At 32.8% G+C, this 21,094-nt stretch overlaps 1 protein-coding gene across 1 annotated transcript; it reads left to right on the top strand.

The window, feature by feature from the left end:
* Nucleotides 1–3,441: 3,441 nt before the first annotated feature.
* LOC119684434 (protein espinas-like) lies at nt 3,442–20,791 on the top strand (the record flags this gene model as incomplete). The annotated part of the gene is given in 5 exon segments (XM_038098476.1): nt 3,442–3,988; nt 6,360–6,473; nt 6,805–6,933; nt 17,186–17,389; nt 18,823–20,791. Coding segments are annotated over 5 exon segments (2,422 nt in total), but the record flags the coding sequence as incomplete, so codon positions are not given.
* Nucleotides 20,792–21,094: the final 303 nt, after the last annotated feature.

Below are 21,094 nucleotides of genomic sequence, written 5' to 3'. Positions count from 1 at the left end.
TACTTATCACGGACACTATGAGGTCATTAGATGCCTTTAGCCTAGATTGGATAGAAAGATCTTTAGGTTTCAATAAACTTGCGGATCGTGTACTTAGTGTTTTTGCAACCTAACCTAATTAAGAAGTTGGCATTCTTCTTTCTAGGCTTATTTGGAGACCAAATACTTTAGTGTTTGTAGATAATTACTAATCATAGCGGTGAGTACTTTTTACACATGAGTAGATTAAAGTAGAAATGATTCTCATAATTGAAGTCAATTAGCCGAAGTAGTATGAAGCATTTTCTTTTATGTTTTAATATTTTCGTTATTCTCTTATAATAATTATTAGTTTTGTTATGTTCACGAAAAAATCAATTAATATGTATTAAACGAAAAAATTCATAAGAAATTTTAATTATATGCTAACCGCAAAAAAATTCTTTATAACTATATTTTAGTGTAAAGTTAAGTTTTAACTTTATAGTAAGAATATTGAAATACTAAATTTTACAAAATATTCAGAGATAATATTTAGTCGGTAATATGCAATTAATATAACAATTATAAGTTTATTTTATATTTTTGCAAATTTGCAAAATTTATGTTTTACTAAAAAATGATTACACAAAACAGTATAAATTCTCCTTCACGTAATCTTTTTTTATTTATTTAGTTGAGATACTCGTACATGAGATCAGATTTAGTATCTCTGCAGTACAAAGAGTGGAGGCACAACAGCATCAAAAAGTAACATTTTATGCTACTGTTAAATTAACTGTTATTAAAGTCAAAATATTAAATATAATTAGTCTCAGCTTATTTTAATCGGTTGTGTTAGAGGTGAGGTCTGCAAAACGCTTCTGCGATTAAAACTAATAATTTTAATTTGTTTTGGCACGCTAAGCGAATGATTCAGATACTTGCTTGCTTGGGTTTAGTATTTTGTATTTTTTTTGAATATTTAAATTTATAATCGTTAATATTTGATTGATGTAAAATTTGAATATATGGAAAAGTAAAAGTGAAAGATTTGAAGACACAAAATATGTGCAATTATTAAAATTAAACTATCAAAAACGATGAATGGGAATATATTAAAGATATTGTGTATATTACGAGTGTAAGTGTGGTTTTATGTATGAAAAGTAATTCGATAATTTGTGTGTTTACAACGTCATAAAAAAATAGAAAACAAATTTGTGGGCATGGCACCTGAACGAACCATGAATAAGTATCTTTCAACGCTCAGGCAGCACAAAAAGATGCTTAATGTTAATGCTTCGCTGCATAATTGCTGAAGCGGCAGCATCGCTTCAGAGAGAAAGTAAGTAAGCATGGCTTCGATACGAGTCGAGCTTATCAGTTAAGCCAATTGCCAGCCATACATCAAGTGTTAGCTTCACTAGCACACTAGCTTCACTTGGCCAAATGAATATATTAACTAACTGACCGGTTGACTGAGTGACTCTGGTTGGGACTCAAAGCACAATTGAAGATGTGCACGCATGTGCAACAGTTGCAATCAAAAAATCATAAAGCAACGAAGCAAAAAGAAGAATAAATCTTCATGGATTCAAGAATTTTCATAGCGTCTAGATTATTTTGCCGTTTATCATAAGATCGTTAGGTGCATAAAAAATATGCAGAAAAATTGCTGAAATTAGTACGTTTTCATTAGCGAAGAAAGAGCACTGCTAAAAAAGAGTAGCCAGTAAATTAAGAAAACTTGGAAATCATGCAGCAAATGCAAATTCTAGCACAAATTTTCCTAGAAAAGCTTTTGCACATTTATGAGAATCCGTCGCAGCTCGTACTGGTACATATCCGCATTTCTGCCTATTAACTTGCTGATGCATTAATCTTTAGTGGATTGCATATAATTTGGCATGAAGTCAGCATAAAAGCGGCAAAACAAAGTTTAGCAAATTGCCATTTTATGGAAAAGTGCATGCAATGAAGTGCAATTTGCTATTTTTATTTCTCTGACTCCTCGCGTACTCCGCTGCGAAGGAGTGAAGAGTTCTACAAATGTAGATTTATGTGGGAAGAATCTACAGAATACCCATGAAATCGTGCAAATTTGACTTAATTTGTGTTGAATTAAAGTAGAGCTTTAAATATAGTTTTTATCTTCGAGTGCGGCTTAAAAAACGATTTGTAAACTAAACTGAAATTTGTAGATAAGCTGCGTAGCTAAAATAATTACTTTGAACTTTTCTTTACTTTAAATTTAAAAAAAACAGGAAGCTCAACTCATGCATGAAGAGATAAGCACATGTACTTGATATGGTTTCAAAAAATTTGTTAATTCCCTGAGAAATTATAAACTAAGAAAATTTAGTATAAATCATGACAAGTGCAGAAATTGTGTAATAGCTATGCATACTAGTAAAGTGCTCCAATAGCTAAACTAAGGAAATACGTTAAGTACTCACATGTATTCTACGAGAACTTGAACTGAAGTATGACGTCATAATCAAATTATACAAAGCGACAAAATGTCTACCTTAGGCTTTCAAACAAATTGTCTACAAAAACTAAATGTGCACTATCAATACTTTGTATTCATGCCATCTAGTCTATGTTTCTATAATTTACACCGTTATTTAGAAACCCTCCTCTCGCGATATCTTACAATGCTGGATCCTTTTTAGATAATTTTCGAATAGTGTTTCCATTTTCAAAGCATCGAGAGTTTTTGAGTTGATGGTGATAAATCACTTGATCTTGGTAGTCGATCACATCATCTAACTTAGAAATTTCTCGTGTAACAAAGCCAAAGAGAACATGTTCTGCAACAAGTGGCATCATCCTGTTGAAATGCAGATTCTCATTATCATCAAATTCATGTCAAAACCAAAGTTGCTGTAGCTGATGACTTGTATTATCATTTTTAAAAAAATTTCAGTCATTGTGATTTAGTTCCAACCCAAATAACACATCAAACAGTATATCATCCAAGTTTTCTTTCATCATAACTTTGTTGGGACATTATGTGTTTATAATTGCATCCTCCGGTGGCGAAGTATATGTACCAGCTTTCACATATACTGAACCTTTATGAACCTGATCCCTTTCCCATCATCTGATTCAGCTCATAATTGTATCTTATGCGAAGATTTTTCTCACAATTTCACGCTCAAAGGTAGAAGTATTCTATATACTTCAATATTAATAGATGTTTGCTTGAATTAAATTGACCCACAGTAAAGTTAGTACAGAAGCTTAAACTTGATAATCTTTTCAGATAAAAAGAAACTATTCGTATTATTATAGAATTATGGTACATAGACTTCAAATATATTATTCATTAATGAGTTTTAATTTTTTCTAAGTCTAGATATAAAAAAAAACGTTCAATAAATGTTAGAAATATATATGTTATAAATTAAATTTTTATAAAAAAAATCCATATTAAAAAATTATTTATTGAATTTCTGTATATTTGTTTTGTTACAGTTTCTCAATTACTTCACTCTCAAACACTAAAGTAAGAACCCATCAGGAACTTTTAGACGAAGTCATAATGCAACAACCAATCAATTATTACACGCAAACTGAGAGTGAACTTTTACAATTGGAAGCGTCTGGAATACACTTGCCAGCTTATCAATTGCAAGCCGAATCCTTACAGCAACTACACGCACAAAGTCTACAACACAGCACAAGCAACGATCATTCAACTCCAACTTCATCAATCGCCACACCCACACCGATAGTAACAAGTAACTTAGAACCGCATTCGAACAGCAGTAATGGTGGCGGTAGCAATAGCACCACACCTGCACATTTTGTACCACCGCCACAACGTCGTTGTCAGCCGCCACCGAATTTGCCGCTGAGTTCAATTTCATCACCACTGCGTACTGCCAGTTACAAAACGGCAGCATATCTTCACAGTCATCATCAGCAACTGGATTTCCAACGTAACTCGCAGTCAGATGATGATAGTGGTTGCGCACTTGAAGAATACACTTGGGTACCACCAGGACTAAGGCCAGATCAGGTATGTTCAGTTAATAAATATTTTATTAAATTTTGATTAAATGTTCAGTGCACACATTTTTTGCTACCTTATTTTGAAGGGGACTTAACCGAAATATACTTTGATTATATCCCAATGCTTTTGCAATAAATTATATATTCTTGTCATAGTGGTATATCATGAAGGTGTGATGTCCTAATTAGATTCCCAGCGATTTGATAGTATTAGTACTTCTCACTTTAAATTAGTCTACAAACTAACAAAGGAATTGTTATAGTTAATGCCTATCCGCCAGAAGTAAATGAATGTCGCTTAGATGAACTTTGCTAAAAATGGGCTGCATTGTAGATCAATGTAATTTGTTGATTATACTGCAATTTTCGTATCAAGATATATAATATATTTTTTTTCATTTTTATGATATATTTTTCTTAACAAGTATGGTAAGAATAATACCAAAGTCTATCATCTTCTATATTCAATGTTCATCACAACCCTACTATTGACTCCATCCAATACATAAGTAGCAGTCTATTTAAAACCCTATATAGTTTATTGTATTTTTCCAATATATAAGCAGCAGTCTATGTGGAAACCTGTATAACTTAAGTAGATCACGTTGTTTATTTTTTAGGAAGATTGTTTCAGTAATTGCCTCGTATTAGCAGATCAAGGTACTCAATTTAGCTTTCAAAAAAGTCCATAATATTTTTGCATAAATTTTATCTCTATTTTTAGAAAATCTTTTGAGTTTTGTTTTATTTACCTCATTCGCATTAGTTTTTTTAGACACGAAATTAGATTCAAAACATTTTTGCTTGGACACATGCTGGGTTATCTAACAAAAAATCTGTGCCTGTACATTCATATGGACATATGTTCGTCCATCGTTTTAATACGTTTCGGAATGCAGCTTTGATTGCTGGCAGGCAATTGATGAATTTTAGTCAACTTTTGGATTTTTTTTTGAAAATAAAATGAAAGTTTTATGCGCATGCATAAGGCTCAGATACTTTTTTTTGTTGAGTATCTGATAATTTGCTGTTTTCATAGCTTTTGCTGTAACTACAAGCGATACCCATTGGCTGAATTTCACTTTTATTGGATAATACATTTTATTACGTTTTGCAATATTTTTGCCTGCATTTTCATGGATCGTGCAAATATTTCCGTTCATTAGCAAAACAAAAATACAGTTTTTTCCAGTGGTACCGTCTGAGTTAAAAGTCAAAACTAGTGGCAAATAGCGCCCATTTAAATTAAAATGTAATTAAGTTCGGAGAGATTAATAACAATTTTAGTGTACATATAAAAAGTTATGAAAATGTAAAAAAATTTTTACTTGAAGAAAGTGAAAAGGTGTCGCGGCTTCGATGCTTATAAAAGTCCATTTATCGACTTATAAGTCATTTGCTTTAATTTAAATCAGTAAAAACTAAGATTGAAAATTATTGCTTTTAAGTCGCTTGTATTTAAATCTATTTAATCTTCTCACTTGCACGGCTCAAAAGGCGGAAACGGTAGACGACTCCTAGTTAATGTGATTTTAAGAAAACTAAGAGGCGTCCCCTAGCAAATGTTTCAGCATAGCAAACCTCATTTTTTTCACTACTATCAATACTTTTTATCTCCAATTTAAACGACATTTTTCCAAACTGCAAACAACCTCAATTAATAACACTTTCTGCTGCACTCCACCACTTTTCCTAGAAATGTCTGTCTCTCTAAAATTTAACTAACAAAATGGTACCAATATTGGCAATGAATGGCTGCAAGGCGTATCGAATTGCATCGAATCTCATCGAACTGTAATCGAAACTCAGCATGATTACGGCATACAGGAAAACAAATGGAAAACGCTGTATCCATTGGTCATGCGAGTTATTTAAGTTACGACGACGACGATGACTATGACGACGACGACCATTGAAATATGGCGCACCATTAAGTCAAAATGAAATTGGCCAGAAGCACTGCCACTTCGGTTTGGAAAGTGAAAGTATTTTTTATTTATGATTTCAGTAAAATTCACTTTTGTTACCAGTTAGCGTACACATAATTTGTTAACTTGTGAAGTAGCTGGAAAAAGGGTGGCGCCGCCAAATACTTTGAACACAAATGCGCTACAAACTGCGTCAAAAGGCTTCCTAAATCCTTAAGAGGTTACATGTATAATACTCCCCTCCTTCCGGGTATTGAGTATAATGTAGACTATTTACATTTATTTAGAAAATGTTGTAGAATTTCTTTGTTGCTACTTAATTTTTATTCAGTGGACGCCACTCATAGTAGACGCCATTCAAACCTATTGAAAAATTGCATTGCTAAGCTAGTCTTTGTTATTGGAGCGTACCAATTTAACAAATATTTCTTCTATTCTCTGCTCTTGCAGGTTCGTTTGTATTTCTCTCAACTGCCAGATGATAAGGTGCCCTATGTCAACAGTGCTGGTGAAAACTACCGCGTTAAACAATTGCTGCACCAACTACCGCCGCAAGATAACGAAGTAAGTAACAATAACTGAAGTTGGAAGAAAGAAATATGCACTTCAGTTCAAGTCCAAAAAAAGAAGTTTTCTTTTCCTACCAAAAAGGAATAAGGAAAAGGAATAAAAGTACTAAAGTATATAAAGAATATAATCGCAATATAGAAATTGAAAAGAAAACTTTTTCTTTTGAAAACGTGGAAATGAAATCCAAAAAACTTTTACTTTAAGTTTAAAAATTTATTTTTATTTCTCATCCTTTTTTATACTTGTGTAATTTTAAGTATCCGCCATTAATTAAAATTTACTACATTTCTTTTCATTTCAATTTTCCTTCGAATATGCTCCATAGGTACGCTACTGTCATTCTTTGAGTGATGAAGAACGCAAGGAGTTGCGTATATTTTCGGCGCAAAGAAAACGTGAAGCTTTGGGACGAGGAGCTGTTCGACTTTTGTCAGACGAAAGACCATGCAAAGGGGTGAGTGTAAAATTTTTATTCAACATTTAGAGTCAGTGGAGTACAAGGAATAATGCCAAGAGGGATGATATAAGCCAGAAAATATTTATAGATATACTGGATATGTACTATCTGATACTAGATAGATGTACTGTATATCCAGTACACATCTATTTAGTATTATAGTCTATCTATGTTATAGACATACTTGAATTTTTTTACAGTTTACTACAGTAATCATAATGACAGTAAAAATATTGTAAAAAAAGAGGTTAAAGAGGCGGAGCGGGGAGATATATCTAGAAATACTTTTTGTCAAAATTTGTTTATAGTTCACTAATTTAGTTATGAGAGTAAGCAGTAGTTAAATCAATAAACATATCTATATAAACAAATATATGCAGAGTTAGTTTAACGCGTTGTTTACCACTATAATTATTAAACTATACTAACTTTATTTATTTCCTCTTAGTTTACAAGATGTTTCTCTCGTTAACTCGTAACCTCAAACATGTATTTTGTTTAGGATCAGGGTCCGGATTTTTTGTTTAAAATCGTATATTTTCTGTATATTTTGGCATATACATACCATATGATTATTAGAAAGATATAAAATGCATTTATTGCATGACTTTATTGTTATAGTAAATTATATGGTAAATAGTATGTGCGATAATTAAGACCCTTTGTGCTAATCCCGGCTTTCTTAATTAATCATTGGGATTTAAGTAAGCTTAAACTACCAAAATGGTTTGTTTTGCTCCATTTATTATGTGGAATAACGAATCTGTTTCCAGTATGGATGGATCTACTTCTGCTTTGTTTTGGATATTTTCAAAGAATATGTTCAGATGATATAATATCTATTTTATGAAGCTTGTGAGGAGTATATTTTGTTGAGAGGATAGCTAAACCAGAAATCCCGTGTGAGTTTTAATATGCTTTCTTCTCAATGCAAGGTATCTCTTTGATATTAAATTGAATATTAGTATTAAATTTTGGTAACTGTTTTAAGATTGGCTGTTAATGTAATGGAAATCAAATGCTTGTATTTGTGTTTTACATATTCAACAGGGAGCAGGGAACAAGAACATATAAAAAAACCAGTGAGCTGGTAGTCGTTCTATTGATATGAATTAAATGGTTCCGAAGTGATCTTAGTGATACAAAGTCATTATATTTATTTTGTTAGTATTGTATTGACAAAATTGATTTAAAGGAAGAACACATATATTTTTTAAAGCACTGCATTTTTGGTACATCACTGCTCTTTTCCTATCACAGAGAAAAAAACTAATTGTTGAGTTTTATTCTAATATTTAAAATAGATGAAATAAATACCCAAAAGTCTTGTAATTTTCTATTCAATACTTTATTAAATACTTAAGATGTAAAGAATATTCTATTTCCTTAAAAAACAAGTTCTTTTGAATTTTTTTTACTTGTAAACTTCCACTGCAACAATATTATTCCTTGAATGGATATAAAAGCATTAGAGAAAAAAATCCATTAAATTAATTTTGCTCAGATATAAGTATTTTTTCGTATATTCAAAAACTTTTTAATGGTACTTTCAGTGTAAGAATTCATTCACTTATTTTTATATAAACCGAAAGACTTTATTTTCATAAATTTACAAATCGACAATGGAGGAAGTTGTAGAGCCAACAAACAATGAAATCACATCACATCACATCGAGCCCAGCTCAGCTGCTGTGTCAACATTGAGTCTCTGAGTGGATGTCGTACTGAAAGCAAAGTTGACAAAAGATTTCATTAAGTGCAGTAAAAATCAGAACGAAACAATTGAAAAGATTTTCGAAACACTGACTTCGGCAAAACGCGTATCAGCACGCAAAAGTATCTCAGTTTCAGTAGCAACACTTTTGCACTTAGCGAGCAGAGTTGGAAGGGTTCGCAGACTCCAAATAACTTCCAGAAGCGACTGCGAGCAGCAGAGTTCTCAAGTAGAAGTGGTATTCCTTTTTATTAATGTAACAAGAAGCGAACTTTTTACTTTTGTTTCTGTAAATTTGCATCGTTATTAGCTGCAGACAGACAGACATATATATATATACAGACAGACGGATGGACGGACGAACTTGGACGTGGGGCAAACTTTGCTTAGAAATGGCAAACTCATCCAGGCAAAGCACAACAATGCGGCAAGTGCTCAAGCGTTTCTTTGCATTTCATTGTGTTCCCAAACTCAATTCAAATCGTAAAACTTATTAAAAAGTTTATGCAGCCAACAACCGACGACAATGAAGTTTCCAAGGCGTTGAAATGATTGCAATGAATTTGTAGTTGCCCCGATTTGTTGCAGCAGACTTCGAACTCCTTGTATGCATTCGTCGCACCATTTGGGTGCGAGCAAGGAAAAAAGTGAATGTGACTGTCGAAAATTTATGAATGAAACTCAGTTTAAAAAGTGAATGTTTCTTAGACTTGCATAATTTAACCATTAAAAAGAAAACAAATTGCCTTCAATGCTATTGCAGCCAATTGTGTATTTAAGTTTAAATATTTTAACTAATTTCGAATATTTAAAAATCGAGTTGAAATTTTCTATGATAATTAATTTCCGTTAGGAGCTAATTCAGTTTGGTTAGACCAACAACAGTTTGAAGTTGATACTCCAAAACTAATGGAAGTTAAAGAGAAGTTTAGATACTTAAATAAATGGTTTTGTTAATATAAGTTGAGTCACTAAATATCATGCAAGTCTAAGCAACGTTTATATATTTAAATAAACAATTTCATAAACAATATTGATAATTAAACCTAAATCTTTGCTATATTCAAAATTTACCAAATTTCATTGTGCGTCCTTAGAATATCATTTGATATCATATCATTTAACAGCTTATAACTTTGAAGAGATATGTTAACTTTACTTAAGTGATCTCGAATTGATCTATTTTTAATAAGCTTCTATCAAGCACATAGGATTGATCGAAAGACAATATTTATACACAAGAATATTGTTTTTAAAGAATCGTGATACCAAACTTGTTGCCAGCGGTTGAAGTATTCTCCCCTAAATGAATTAAAAAAACTGTATGTAAATGTAGATTTATTATTAATGAATATGACTATTTAATAAGGTACAGATCTTTTAAATAATTAAAATTATCAAAAAATCTCTCTCTTAATCAATGGTTCCCAACCTTTGTTTGACCAAAGACCATTATGATATATTTGTTTTTAATAGGGGGCACAAAATTTAAAAATAATAAACTCTATGATTATTTCAATATGCTTTATGCATCTCTGATATAATGTATAATAAATTGTATGTATAAGTACATAGGTATATTATATAGACTATAAAGTAGATATAAAATTACTTGAAAAATTATGCTTATTTTCAGTGAAATCTCAGTGGCTAAATTACAAGTTATGTATCCATATCTGTTAAATTTGATTCTGGAACCATTTTCAACCTTTTCGCGGACTACCTATGATCCGTGAACCACCGGTTGGGAATCAGTGTTCTATGTAGTGAGTCAGATGTACACCCAGTAAATTTCTGATTATAACAATCATTAAAGAAATCAGTAATCCAACTATTAAGATTAGAGTTTTACAATGTACTGCATACATAGATGAATGAAAGTATTTCTCGGGTTTCTATATTGAAGATGTTGTGGAGAGAGTTCAAAAATGGGGTGTTTATAAGATTTAAGCCTCGATCTCAGTAAGCTTGAACAGTGATATCTTTTTTGATATCGTTCTTTCTTTCTTAGACACTACTGTTTATTTCCTAATGATTAGGTCCGAAGTTCTAGAATTGGACTATATAGGCCATGCCATAATTAATCTGGTTACTGAGGTAAGATTAGAGCAATGTCTGCTATTTATTTCTATTATTCAATTCCTGTTGAAATAAGTTTAATGTTCGTATTTTTTAATATTACTATTATTATGTTAAAGCCAGTTGACTCAGTGCACTTGAGCATATTTACTTTCCATTAACGGCGAAATTTCTTCCAAACCCTTTTATACGTCTTGACTGGATTATTGTTTATCACTTCATCAGACTAAGTAATAATTGACCTCAGATCTGCATACCTCCCCGAGGAGCCCCTAATTATTCTGAGATTTGGTAATGCGGTATTGGTAATTCTATTAGTTTTCATAAATAATTTCAGGGGTCTATCCTCTATGTATTTTTTGATCGGATCAATCTTGAAGTCCCTGAGGATGTCAACGTACCATAGTACCTTGAAAAGTCTTCTCAGAGCCTGGATTTGTGCAATAGAGGAGCCTCTAATTATTCTGATATTTGGTGATGCGGTATTGGTAATTCTATTAGTTTTCGAAATAATTTCAGCGGTCTATCCTCTATGTATTTTTTGATCGGATCAATCTTGAAGTCCTTGAGGATGTCAACGTACCATAGTACCTTGAAAAGTCTTCTCAGAGCCTGGCTTTGTGCAATTTTTAGCTGGCGAATAGTAGTGTGTGAGGATTTGGTAGATACTACACATCTATATAGAAATGACGGACGAATTATTTGGTTCTTTATTTGTCGTATTTATGGTTTGTAATTATAACTGGTACTCTCTAAATGGACTATACTGCTCATGCAGCTTCCTGCGAAGCATATTAAAATAAAAACAAAATCTTTTATGAATTCGTTAAAGTTTAAGAAAAAAAAAAATAAACAAACATCAACGAATTAAGAATCTTTTTAGCATATTAAAAAGAAACAAAATTTTATGAAAACAATCAATGGACCTGACACAAAGCTCACTGAAGCGCATTGAGAAGTGAAAATGCGGGCGAGTGTCAAAGTCAAAGTCGAAAAAATTTTCAGCTTCTTCTTCATTGTCCTATTATTATTCCACACGAACAATGAAGATAATAAAGTACAAATGAAAAGGATATGACAGGAATATGACAAGCAAAGAAAAGCAACAGCAATCGACGCAGTATGAGGACAGGTAGCATCCTCGTGCATTAGTGCCATTTAACGCTACAGTGAATGTGTAAATCCTTAAACTACAGAACGAGCGATACAATACCAAAAAGAAATAAGGAAAAAAAGAGGAAAATTTCTCAATAGAAAAGCTTAAACACAAAAATATTAAGCACAAAGAAAAAAAAAATTGTGCGAACAGAAGTGAAAGGAAATAGATGAAAAATTAAAAACGTAGTTTTTCTGTTTCTGAGAAAATGCCAAAAAGTTTATGCACTGAAAAAGGCACGATAACGAGCGCCATTAATAATTCCGCTTCCGGTACAAAAGAGACTATAACTTTGCCAATCACATAAAAAGGAAAAAGAACCAAAAAAATGTTTTCAACAGAATTTAGTAAAAGCGAAGAAAAGAAAATATTATAAGAAAAGTAAACGAAAAACGAATTGGGTTTTAGTGGGTGTGGGCGGATTATCAATTGTTAAATACTGTAAAGTGGCATGAAACATTTTGTTTTATTGTGTGGCATGGTATGAGCAGGAATCGTTTCGGTCCTTCGTCCTGACATTAGGTGCAGACACAATGGATGAGCGGCAATTTGTCAATACAATTATTGAAGTCGCATAGTTTGGTATATAAGTGTACACGACAGCATACTTTTAGGCTGCGCTCTGTATGTGTGTGTGTGTGTTTGTGTGTGTTTGTAAAGTGTCCTCTTAACAGGACATGAACTGTCAGTGAACCCTAAACGTTTGTCGTGATTAAATGCAGGTTAGTTGACAATGCTTAGAAAAACTCGGAAAATGTTGGAATAGGGATTAATTGGATTGATAAGATTAATGAGCAACGATTGCAATTATTTACATGACATTGAGCACAGAATATCATAAAAGGAAGAAGTTGGCTATTGTTCGCTGGAAAAATGGAAATGATTTCTTCAAACTATTATCTCAGTTGTTTATTTTATGCTATGTTTTCATTGCTAATGAAGAAAATGTTAAAGAGTATTAATTAGAAATGAAATAAACTTGAAGCTCAAAGTATTTTGTGAAGGTCAAAAAAAAAATTTAGAGATGAAGTTTTAGATGTTTGGGGTTAATAGATTGAGTAATTGAAATATTTTTTAAATATATAAAAATTAATATATTTTCGAACATTTTGCTAATATCAAAATAAGTATTGGTTCACTGGGGACTGCAATCATCCACACACAATATAATACTTTGATAATTTATAAATAACTCATTGGTTAAAATTTTTTGGTACATCGGAACAAGGACCGAGAGATTCAAGCAGTTCAGTGAAATTTAGAAAATCCTTCTCCACAATATAGTTTCCATGCAATGTCAGTGATGAAGCCTACATACATATTTAAAATAAAGAAACCTACTCGTTTTACTCGACGATTGATAATACATGTGAACTTCACATAATTGTATTCAATGTGAAGTGTTGGCTACATATGGTAGTTAGGAAGGAGTGACGGTCTAGAAAGCCCATTGGAGCTCAAATAATGGCCAAATTTGGTATCACAGGAATAGTGTTGATACGTACATAGACTGAAAGGTCACTATACGACCAATGCCAAAAAAATGTAATAACTCCCCTATTAGGTAATGGTAAATCAAACTGACGGTTCAATGAATTTGGCTTCAAGTCGCTAATATTATAGGATGACAGCTGGGTCAGGTCAATAAGTAAAGGAGCCCCAAAAATTTGTAAACTTCTCCTGGCTAAAAAAAAGCACTGTTAGATGAGATTAAACAGAGTCTCCTTCTCCTACTCAGAACCGCAGCCGCTACAAAGTGATTACACGATAGTAGTTACATATGTAAAATAATAAAATTGCTACACAAGCTAAGACTAGCTGTAATAATGAATAAATATAAAGAAATTTATGTAAGGAATGTCTCGAAATATGTACAGTGAAAGCCCTAATAAGAGAGTAACGATTGGACTAGCAAGACCCTGTATTGCATGATAAATAGATTAATCCATATATTAAGCTGTTAAGTCAAACTCTTAAAGGTTTTCTTTTTCTCATATTTTTTTTTATTCATTTCGTATTTAAATCCTACAAGAAATACATTTACAAAATCCAAAAAGCTACTTAAAACATTTTTCCGGTTTATACGTATTGAACTTCCGGTTTCCGTTTTTATTTTGATATGATTTTAAGTGCCACGGCATAAAAGCATGAAAATAATTTTGTGAAATTGCAGCGACTTTCACTTCTGCCACTACTTGAACCTGGTTTAATGACTTTACTGAAAGTAGCCTAATTACAGTTTTCTTAGAAACTGAGAGAGGGGCGTAGATGGAGGCAGTTTGTTGATTTTCGTTTGATATCATGGACTAAAAAAGGCTGAACGAAGAAATTATCAACCCTGTACTTTATTTTGTGTTTAATGGCTTGCAAAAATAAATGTCGATTTTTGTAAAAACACGCACGGTTAAATAGCCTGGAAAGTTAAGCAGTGCAATTATTGTGATGAAGCTGCAGGGTTGGGAAAAGTTAAAAAGGTAATTTACACTTACGCTTTCTGAAAAAATGCAGGGTCTAACGACGTAAAAACAAAGGTTCCACTAATGAAAAAACTATATGATCAAGCTATTCCATATATATAATAGATTGTTTTAGAGAGATATTTTATAAAATTTTCGAAAATGTTTAGCTCCAATAAATTAACTCTGAATTAAACTTATTGAAGAGCGATAGTGTTTTTGTATATATTAAATTTTAATTGCTTAACACAAATGGTAGTTCAATTTAAGGCATACGAAGTGTATTCCTAAGTAATTAGGGCTTTTTAGAAATAGTTATATGGTGTATGGTCATTGATTACCTTTCTTCTTTGAAAATACTAAATTGCAACATTGCTTAATTGCTCTGCAAATTTTTAGACTATTCTATGAGCTGGCCATGACCTGGAGGTACCAGTAAAGTTCGAATTAAAAGAAGCAATTTATTTATTCCTACAATAAACTTCGATAACAGGTATTCTATATGACAACTAGATGTAAGGAATTAAGTTTTTGAGTCAGAAGATGTAGTTCTTGAAGATGTCGAAGCAAGAATTTTGGATAGCTTGCAAGTTCACAAAAGACTATAATCAAGAATCTTATTATCCGAATTGTTCGGACACTCGATATTAATTCCAGTGAATACAGGGATTGATGAATAAATATAATGCGAGTTTTAATAAGAAATAAATCATAAGTGCTAACCGCTGAGCGTAATTTTTGTCAATTGATTTGGACATTTCTTTATAACCCGATAACATTATGAAATAGGCACCACTTCGTACACACTTTTACGTAAAAAAGATAACTTTGTTCACTCTGTACCTATCCGTCCAAACCTTAGAAAAATCTGACAGTGTACTAAACATAACCCTATTACCAATACCTGCGTTTAAAGCAGCTTGTTGACTTTGTTGTGAGGAGCGATTCGTTCGAATAAAATAAGTGTACTTATAAGGTAGACTCCAAGGTTTCACTTCTGAAAACCAGTTCGTTCATAACAGCGAAAATAATCGTATGAATAGACCGGTCGAATGGTTTATTCGAATGGTTTATTCTACAGGTATTAGCAAAGTGCTTTCTGGGAAATATTTGAAATCCTTATTATAAGTATGTTTTTTTCAGTTTAAATATGCCTATCCGCAGTTTTCATCTAAGTAGTTTTGAAAGATAACGGGTTTTCTATTAAAAGAAAGGTCAGGTAAGGTTATTCTGGCAGGCCAAAAAGGCTATATGTAGATCTATTAAAACAAAACCTATTGAATATTTTAAATTATACCGGAGTTTAACAAGACCGGAGTGTAATTTCAAAGAACATTAAGTCTGTTTAACTTTAGCTAAGGACTAAAATCAAATTTATTTAGAAACATTTAAGTGGTAGATAGAGACATAGTTGAGTTACCCTTTAAACTGTTAAAATGAAGTAATTTCTGAAATATATTTACTTTTTCCATTGCTTAACATTTTTTCTCTGTTTGAAATTAGAAATAATTGCACTAAAAATTTGCGATTCTACTAAGTTAATGGAGCCATTGAGGCGGCAGAAGTGGAACCTAATGTGGTTTCTGTAAACGCCAGGAAAAACTGAAACCTGAAATTCTCTTTGTTTTCCATTTCGACATTTCATCTTTCCACCGCAAAGGCACTTTTAACTCCAAAAATTATTACATGGAAAATTAGAAGGGTTTTCGTTAAGGCAACCACAGAAGTAGTCAAGACAATTAAGTTTTCAACTTCAAAAATACAAAAAAACGAATAAACGGAATAAACGGAATAAAATACAAAAGAAATGGGAAAAGCTTACAGAAAAAGGCTACACATTTTGTGGGAAGGATCGTCATTAGAGTTGTTTGGCTTTCGATGTTTGGCAGAAAATGGCGGTAAATGCTACAAAATGGCTGCGTAAATATGCTTTTCCGTTTGCTTGATTTGAGGTTTCTGTCATTTAAAGTGTTGCCAAAGTGCCAGAGTGGCAAAGTGTTGTGATGCTGTGTATCAGCATTGCCGCGGATGTCCTTTCCATGCTTAAAGACCCAATTTAATTACTCGCTCTCTTAACTTTAATGAGTTAAGTCATTAAAAGTTGCGGTGCACTAAATTGTCGTCTTGGCATGAGACAACGGAAAAAGAAAAAAATTGCAAAATGCGAGAAATAAAAAAAATTAAAAATTAAAAAGTAAAATTATGCCCTGCAAATATTTTGTTTCCTATGCTGTGCCGCTCACTTCAGTTAAGTGTGCAGATATTTTCTAATATTCGCCTTTCGTCTTTCGTCTTTAGCCTGCCAACTTTGTTAATTCTCCGGGGAGCGCTTTTATTGCATAGCCATAAGCAATTTTGCATTATTTCAATTCCCCGCCCACCGTGCCACTGTTTCTGCTAGTGTGTGTTGCCTTGCCTCACATATAAACAAATTGCAAGTGCCTGACAGTGCTGCCAACTTTTGTTTCAATTTTATGAGCACGATTATAAGTACTCCACACACATACGCCCAATGGGCATAAACGTTTTACTATGGCCGTGCAGCATTTATTGTTATTTAAATATTTTATACAAATAAGCAGCAGCACTGATTTTTATCTAAAAATGAAGCAAACGTTATCATCTCAGCTCCGTTCGCCGGGGCATTACGCTCGTCTATGGAAAAAGACAGGGACAAAGGCATTTATGTTCACATTACAAAAATTTTATTATTACATTTTTTTCTAAAAATTTAGGGTCGCATTTAATTTTTTCGTGATAAAATTAAAAAAAAAATTTTTTTATTTTTATTTGAATATTCTTTGAAACTTTACCTTTACACAATTTCCACTTTCATTTTTGCAGTGTGACGACCATTTATCCTCCGGTGACATTGTGGTCTTTGCGCAGCGTCTTGGCTCGCATGTTTGCTGGCATCCTGGTTGCTTTGTGTGCTGCGTTTGCAAGGAACTACTCGTGGATTTGATTTATTTTCATCGCGATGGCAACCTCTACTGCGGAAGACATCACGCGGAAACCCAAAAGCCACGCTGTTCCGCTTGCGATGAGGTGAGTGCAATATTTATTTTTGCTTCGGGAATTCCATTCTTTATTCTGCCTCGATTTTTTTTTTTAAATATTTATAGAGATTACTTTGTTTATTACCCGATTAAGGTATTTTAAATATTAAGGGCATATTTCATAAATTACAACAAGTAGCAAAGTAAATAATTCGGAGCAATTTATGTTGAAAGGCCAAAAACCATATATAATAAGTATATAAGTCAGGTACACTAAATAAAAAAAAATAATAAAAAAGCTAAATTTAACTATATATAAAAATTATTGCAGAGAAAAGCTCAAATTTTTTCAGACAGGTGTTATCAAAAATTATTCTTATTGAAATCATAGAAACATTTATTTTATTTATGTCTAAGATGTCTAAGATTTTGTTTATCAATACAGGAATTTTTCTAATTCTAATTTATATTATATACATAAATAATGTATATTAATTTTTTCTTAAGTTTTCTATAATAAGACAACGATATTTCTCATAATGAGCAAGCCGTTACTTATTTCATAAGTACTATTATGCCGTTACCAACAAAATTAAATACGAGAAGTAAAATTAAGCGCTAATACAACCTTCCAATAATAACACACAGTTATTCTACATATGCTTTAGACTTCCTTATATAAAGAAAGGCATCTTTCCCTCTTTTATCTTCTTTCACCTTCTTTCTCTTTCTCGCTTTTTTCTCTCTCTCTCTTACTCACTGTCTGTTTCTTTTCTTCCTGTTTCACTTGTATTTTTTGCCTATATCCTTCTTTTTTTTTTATTTTTCTTTCTCACTTCCTTTATTTACTCCCTCTTTCTTATCGCTCTTTCCTTATTCCTCTCTCTTTATCCATCTCTTTGTTCCTCTCTCTTTATCCTTCTCTATTTACCCCTCTGTTATATCTCTCTTTTCGTCCGTATCTCTATATTTCACTCTTTTTTCCCTTTTTCCTTCCCCCTTTGTTTTCCCCCTCTTGTCTTTTTCTCTCTTTCTGCATCCCTCTTTCTTCTCTTCATCTTTCTCTGTTAATTCTCTTTCCTCTTGCACTTTACTATTATCCTATTTTTCTCCTCTTTCGCGATTTTCTCTTTTCTTTTTGTTTTTCTTTGTTAATCCTCGTCCTTGATTTTTTCTTAAACCTCTATTTTCATTTTCTGTAACTAGTCTTTTTTGTCTTCTTCTTCTTTCTCCGTTTCATTCTGCTTTTTCTTCATCCTTTTTCACCTCTTTTTTCTTTTTCCCCTTCATCAGTACTTTGTTGTGACTATTGTAGCTTTTATTATACTTACTTATAGTCACTTCCGTACCTGTTTTACAGAGTTATGTTTAGAAGTCGATATTGTAGGACTCCTTATATATACATTTTTTTACAAAGTATTTTTCGCTTATTTCATTTATCTAAATATAGTTCTAACAAAACTATTTCTATTTTATTTTCAGATAATTTTTTCTGATGAATGCACAGAGGCGGAAGGACGTACTTGGCATATGAAACATTTTGCCTGTCTTGAATGTGAACAGCAACTGGGTGGACAACGCTATATAATGCGAGAAGGCAAACCATATTGCCTGAGTTGCTTCGATAGCATGTTCGCAGAGTACTGTGACTATTGCGGTGAAGTAATAGGTGTAGATCAGGGTCAAATGAGTCACGATGGCCAACATTGGCATGCAACAGACCAATGTTTCTCCTGCTGTACATGTCGTTGTTCACTTCTTGGCAGACCATTCCTACCAAGACGAGGAACTATTTATTGCTCCATAGCTTGTAGTAAAGGCGAACCACCGACACCGTCTGATACTAGTTCCGGTCCACAATTACGACCAACACATCGTGCCAGTACAACAAGCCAAATTGCAAGATCTCCAAGGCACGGACGCGGAGAAAATCGCACTAAAAATACAACCAAAAATGCAGGCAGTGCTGGTGACTTGATAGAAAGACATGAACGGCAGCGACTGAATGTTGGTTTGGATCGTTTGACACTGGCACGTAACTTAGAGAATGGTGGCGTACCAGGCATACCTAGACCAGCACATCCACCACCAATAGACTTAACAGAATTAGGTATTAGTTTGGATAATATATGCGCTGGTGATAAATCAATATTTGGTGACACAAATTTAACATCCTCCCTACCCGATATGCTAATGTCAAAAGCCGAAGATTCGCATAGTTATCAAAGTATTGACAAAATTAATATAAACTCGCCGAGTGCTTCAGATATGACGCAAAGCACACAGGAAATAACCAACGAGCTTGAATTGGACAATGACGACAATGAAAATGATTTTTCAAATGATAATTACGAGCGACTGTTGACGACAAAGTCAAGAACCAATAAGCACCGAAACAAGCATGAAATTGATAATGTTGCTGAAATCAATGATGAGGAAAATAATCGCCAGCATAATATGAAGGAGGTACGCTTCCATAGCATCAACGACACTATGTCACGGTCGAAAAGTTATACAGACAACTCAAATGCCAGACGCAGGCGACGTAAACGTAATCAATCACGAAGTTCATCCGAAATGCAAATCAATCAAACAAATTTGCGGTTGCACAACGCACAAACGCAAGCAGGTGTTGTCGGCAACAATTTGGATAATTGCGATGCTGTCAGTGTTTGTTCCACCTGCTCCTCTAGTTCATCCAGCGATATGGATGATTATGTGTATCGCATACCGGCGCGCAAACACTATGGGGGTGTGCGGGTTTCATATGTGCCCAACGATGCAATAGCCTATGAGCGCAAGAAAAAGTTGGCTAGTCAGGAGCAGAGCGTTGGTGGTAGTGGCGGTAGTGGCGGTTGTGGTGGTAGCACGACGAGTGGTGGTGATAGCAAAAGTTGCGTGATATCATGACAACCTCCAATACTACCGCCACCGCCATTAAATCTGGGCAGTTATTATATACTGGATACGATTTTGGAGGAACAAAGATTGGTCGAAGAAAAACGGCCAGGCTGTTTAAGGCGTTTTTGGCAGTACATAAAAAACGGAAATGGTAGGAAAAGCACGAAAATGGAATGCGTGTAAAGTGGGAGAGGTAGTGTTGGAGAGCAATGTAATTAGTGAAGTTTATTATGAGTTTATCGATAATTATATAAAGGAGTAGTAAGCGAGTTGTAGTGAAGGAAAACTCAATTAAGTAATTAAAATTTTGTATTCAATTAATGTTGTGTCCAAGTACTTTGAGTAATTTAGACTCCGGCCAGTGTCTCGAGTTAAATTAGCATATCTCTGTATATAATAAATGCTGTTTAATTTTGTATATTAAACCGAAATAGAACTTCCATATCGTAGCTACTAAAGTATATCAAACTTAGAACTTTGTACAAAGCAACTATATCAGTATATTTACAACTGAACCTAGAGTGTATATTAGTGTTTTATATTATTGTATATCTCGATATATTCTTTTATTGTTCATTACATTGTAACACTGTACTTAAGAGATGTATGTAGAGTCATTCATTTGTATATAAATATTTTTATTAATAATGTATTTATTAATAATTAAGAATTCATAATCAAAAGAACTGTCAAAATAACATGTGTAGTTTATCTATCTATAAACAACGTGAAACAAAAGAACAACAACGAAATATCTGTAGGAAAAATACGATTATTTTACAATAGACAATACAATAAAAACAAAATAAATAAATATATAAAAAAAATTATAAATTGTTAATAATATTAAATT

This window comes from Teleopsis dalmanni, chromosome 2 (assembly GCF_002237135.1).
Source record: "Teleopsis dalmanni isolate 2A chromosome 2, ASM223713v2, whole genome shotgun sequence".
NCBI classification, from domain to species: domain Eukaryota; kingdom Metazoa; phylum Arthropoda; class Insecta; order Diptera; family Diopsidae; genus Teleopsis; species Teleopsis dalmanni.
This window is presented reverse-complemented; position numbering and strand designations above follow the sequence as displayed.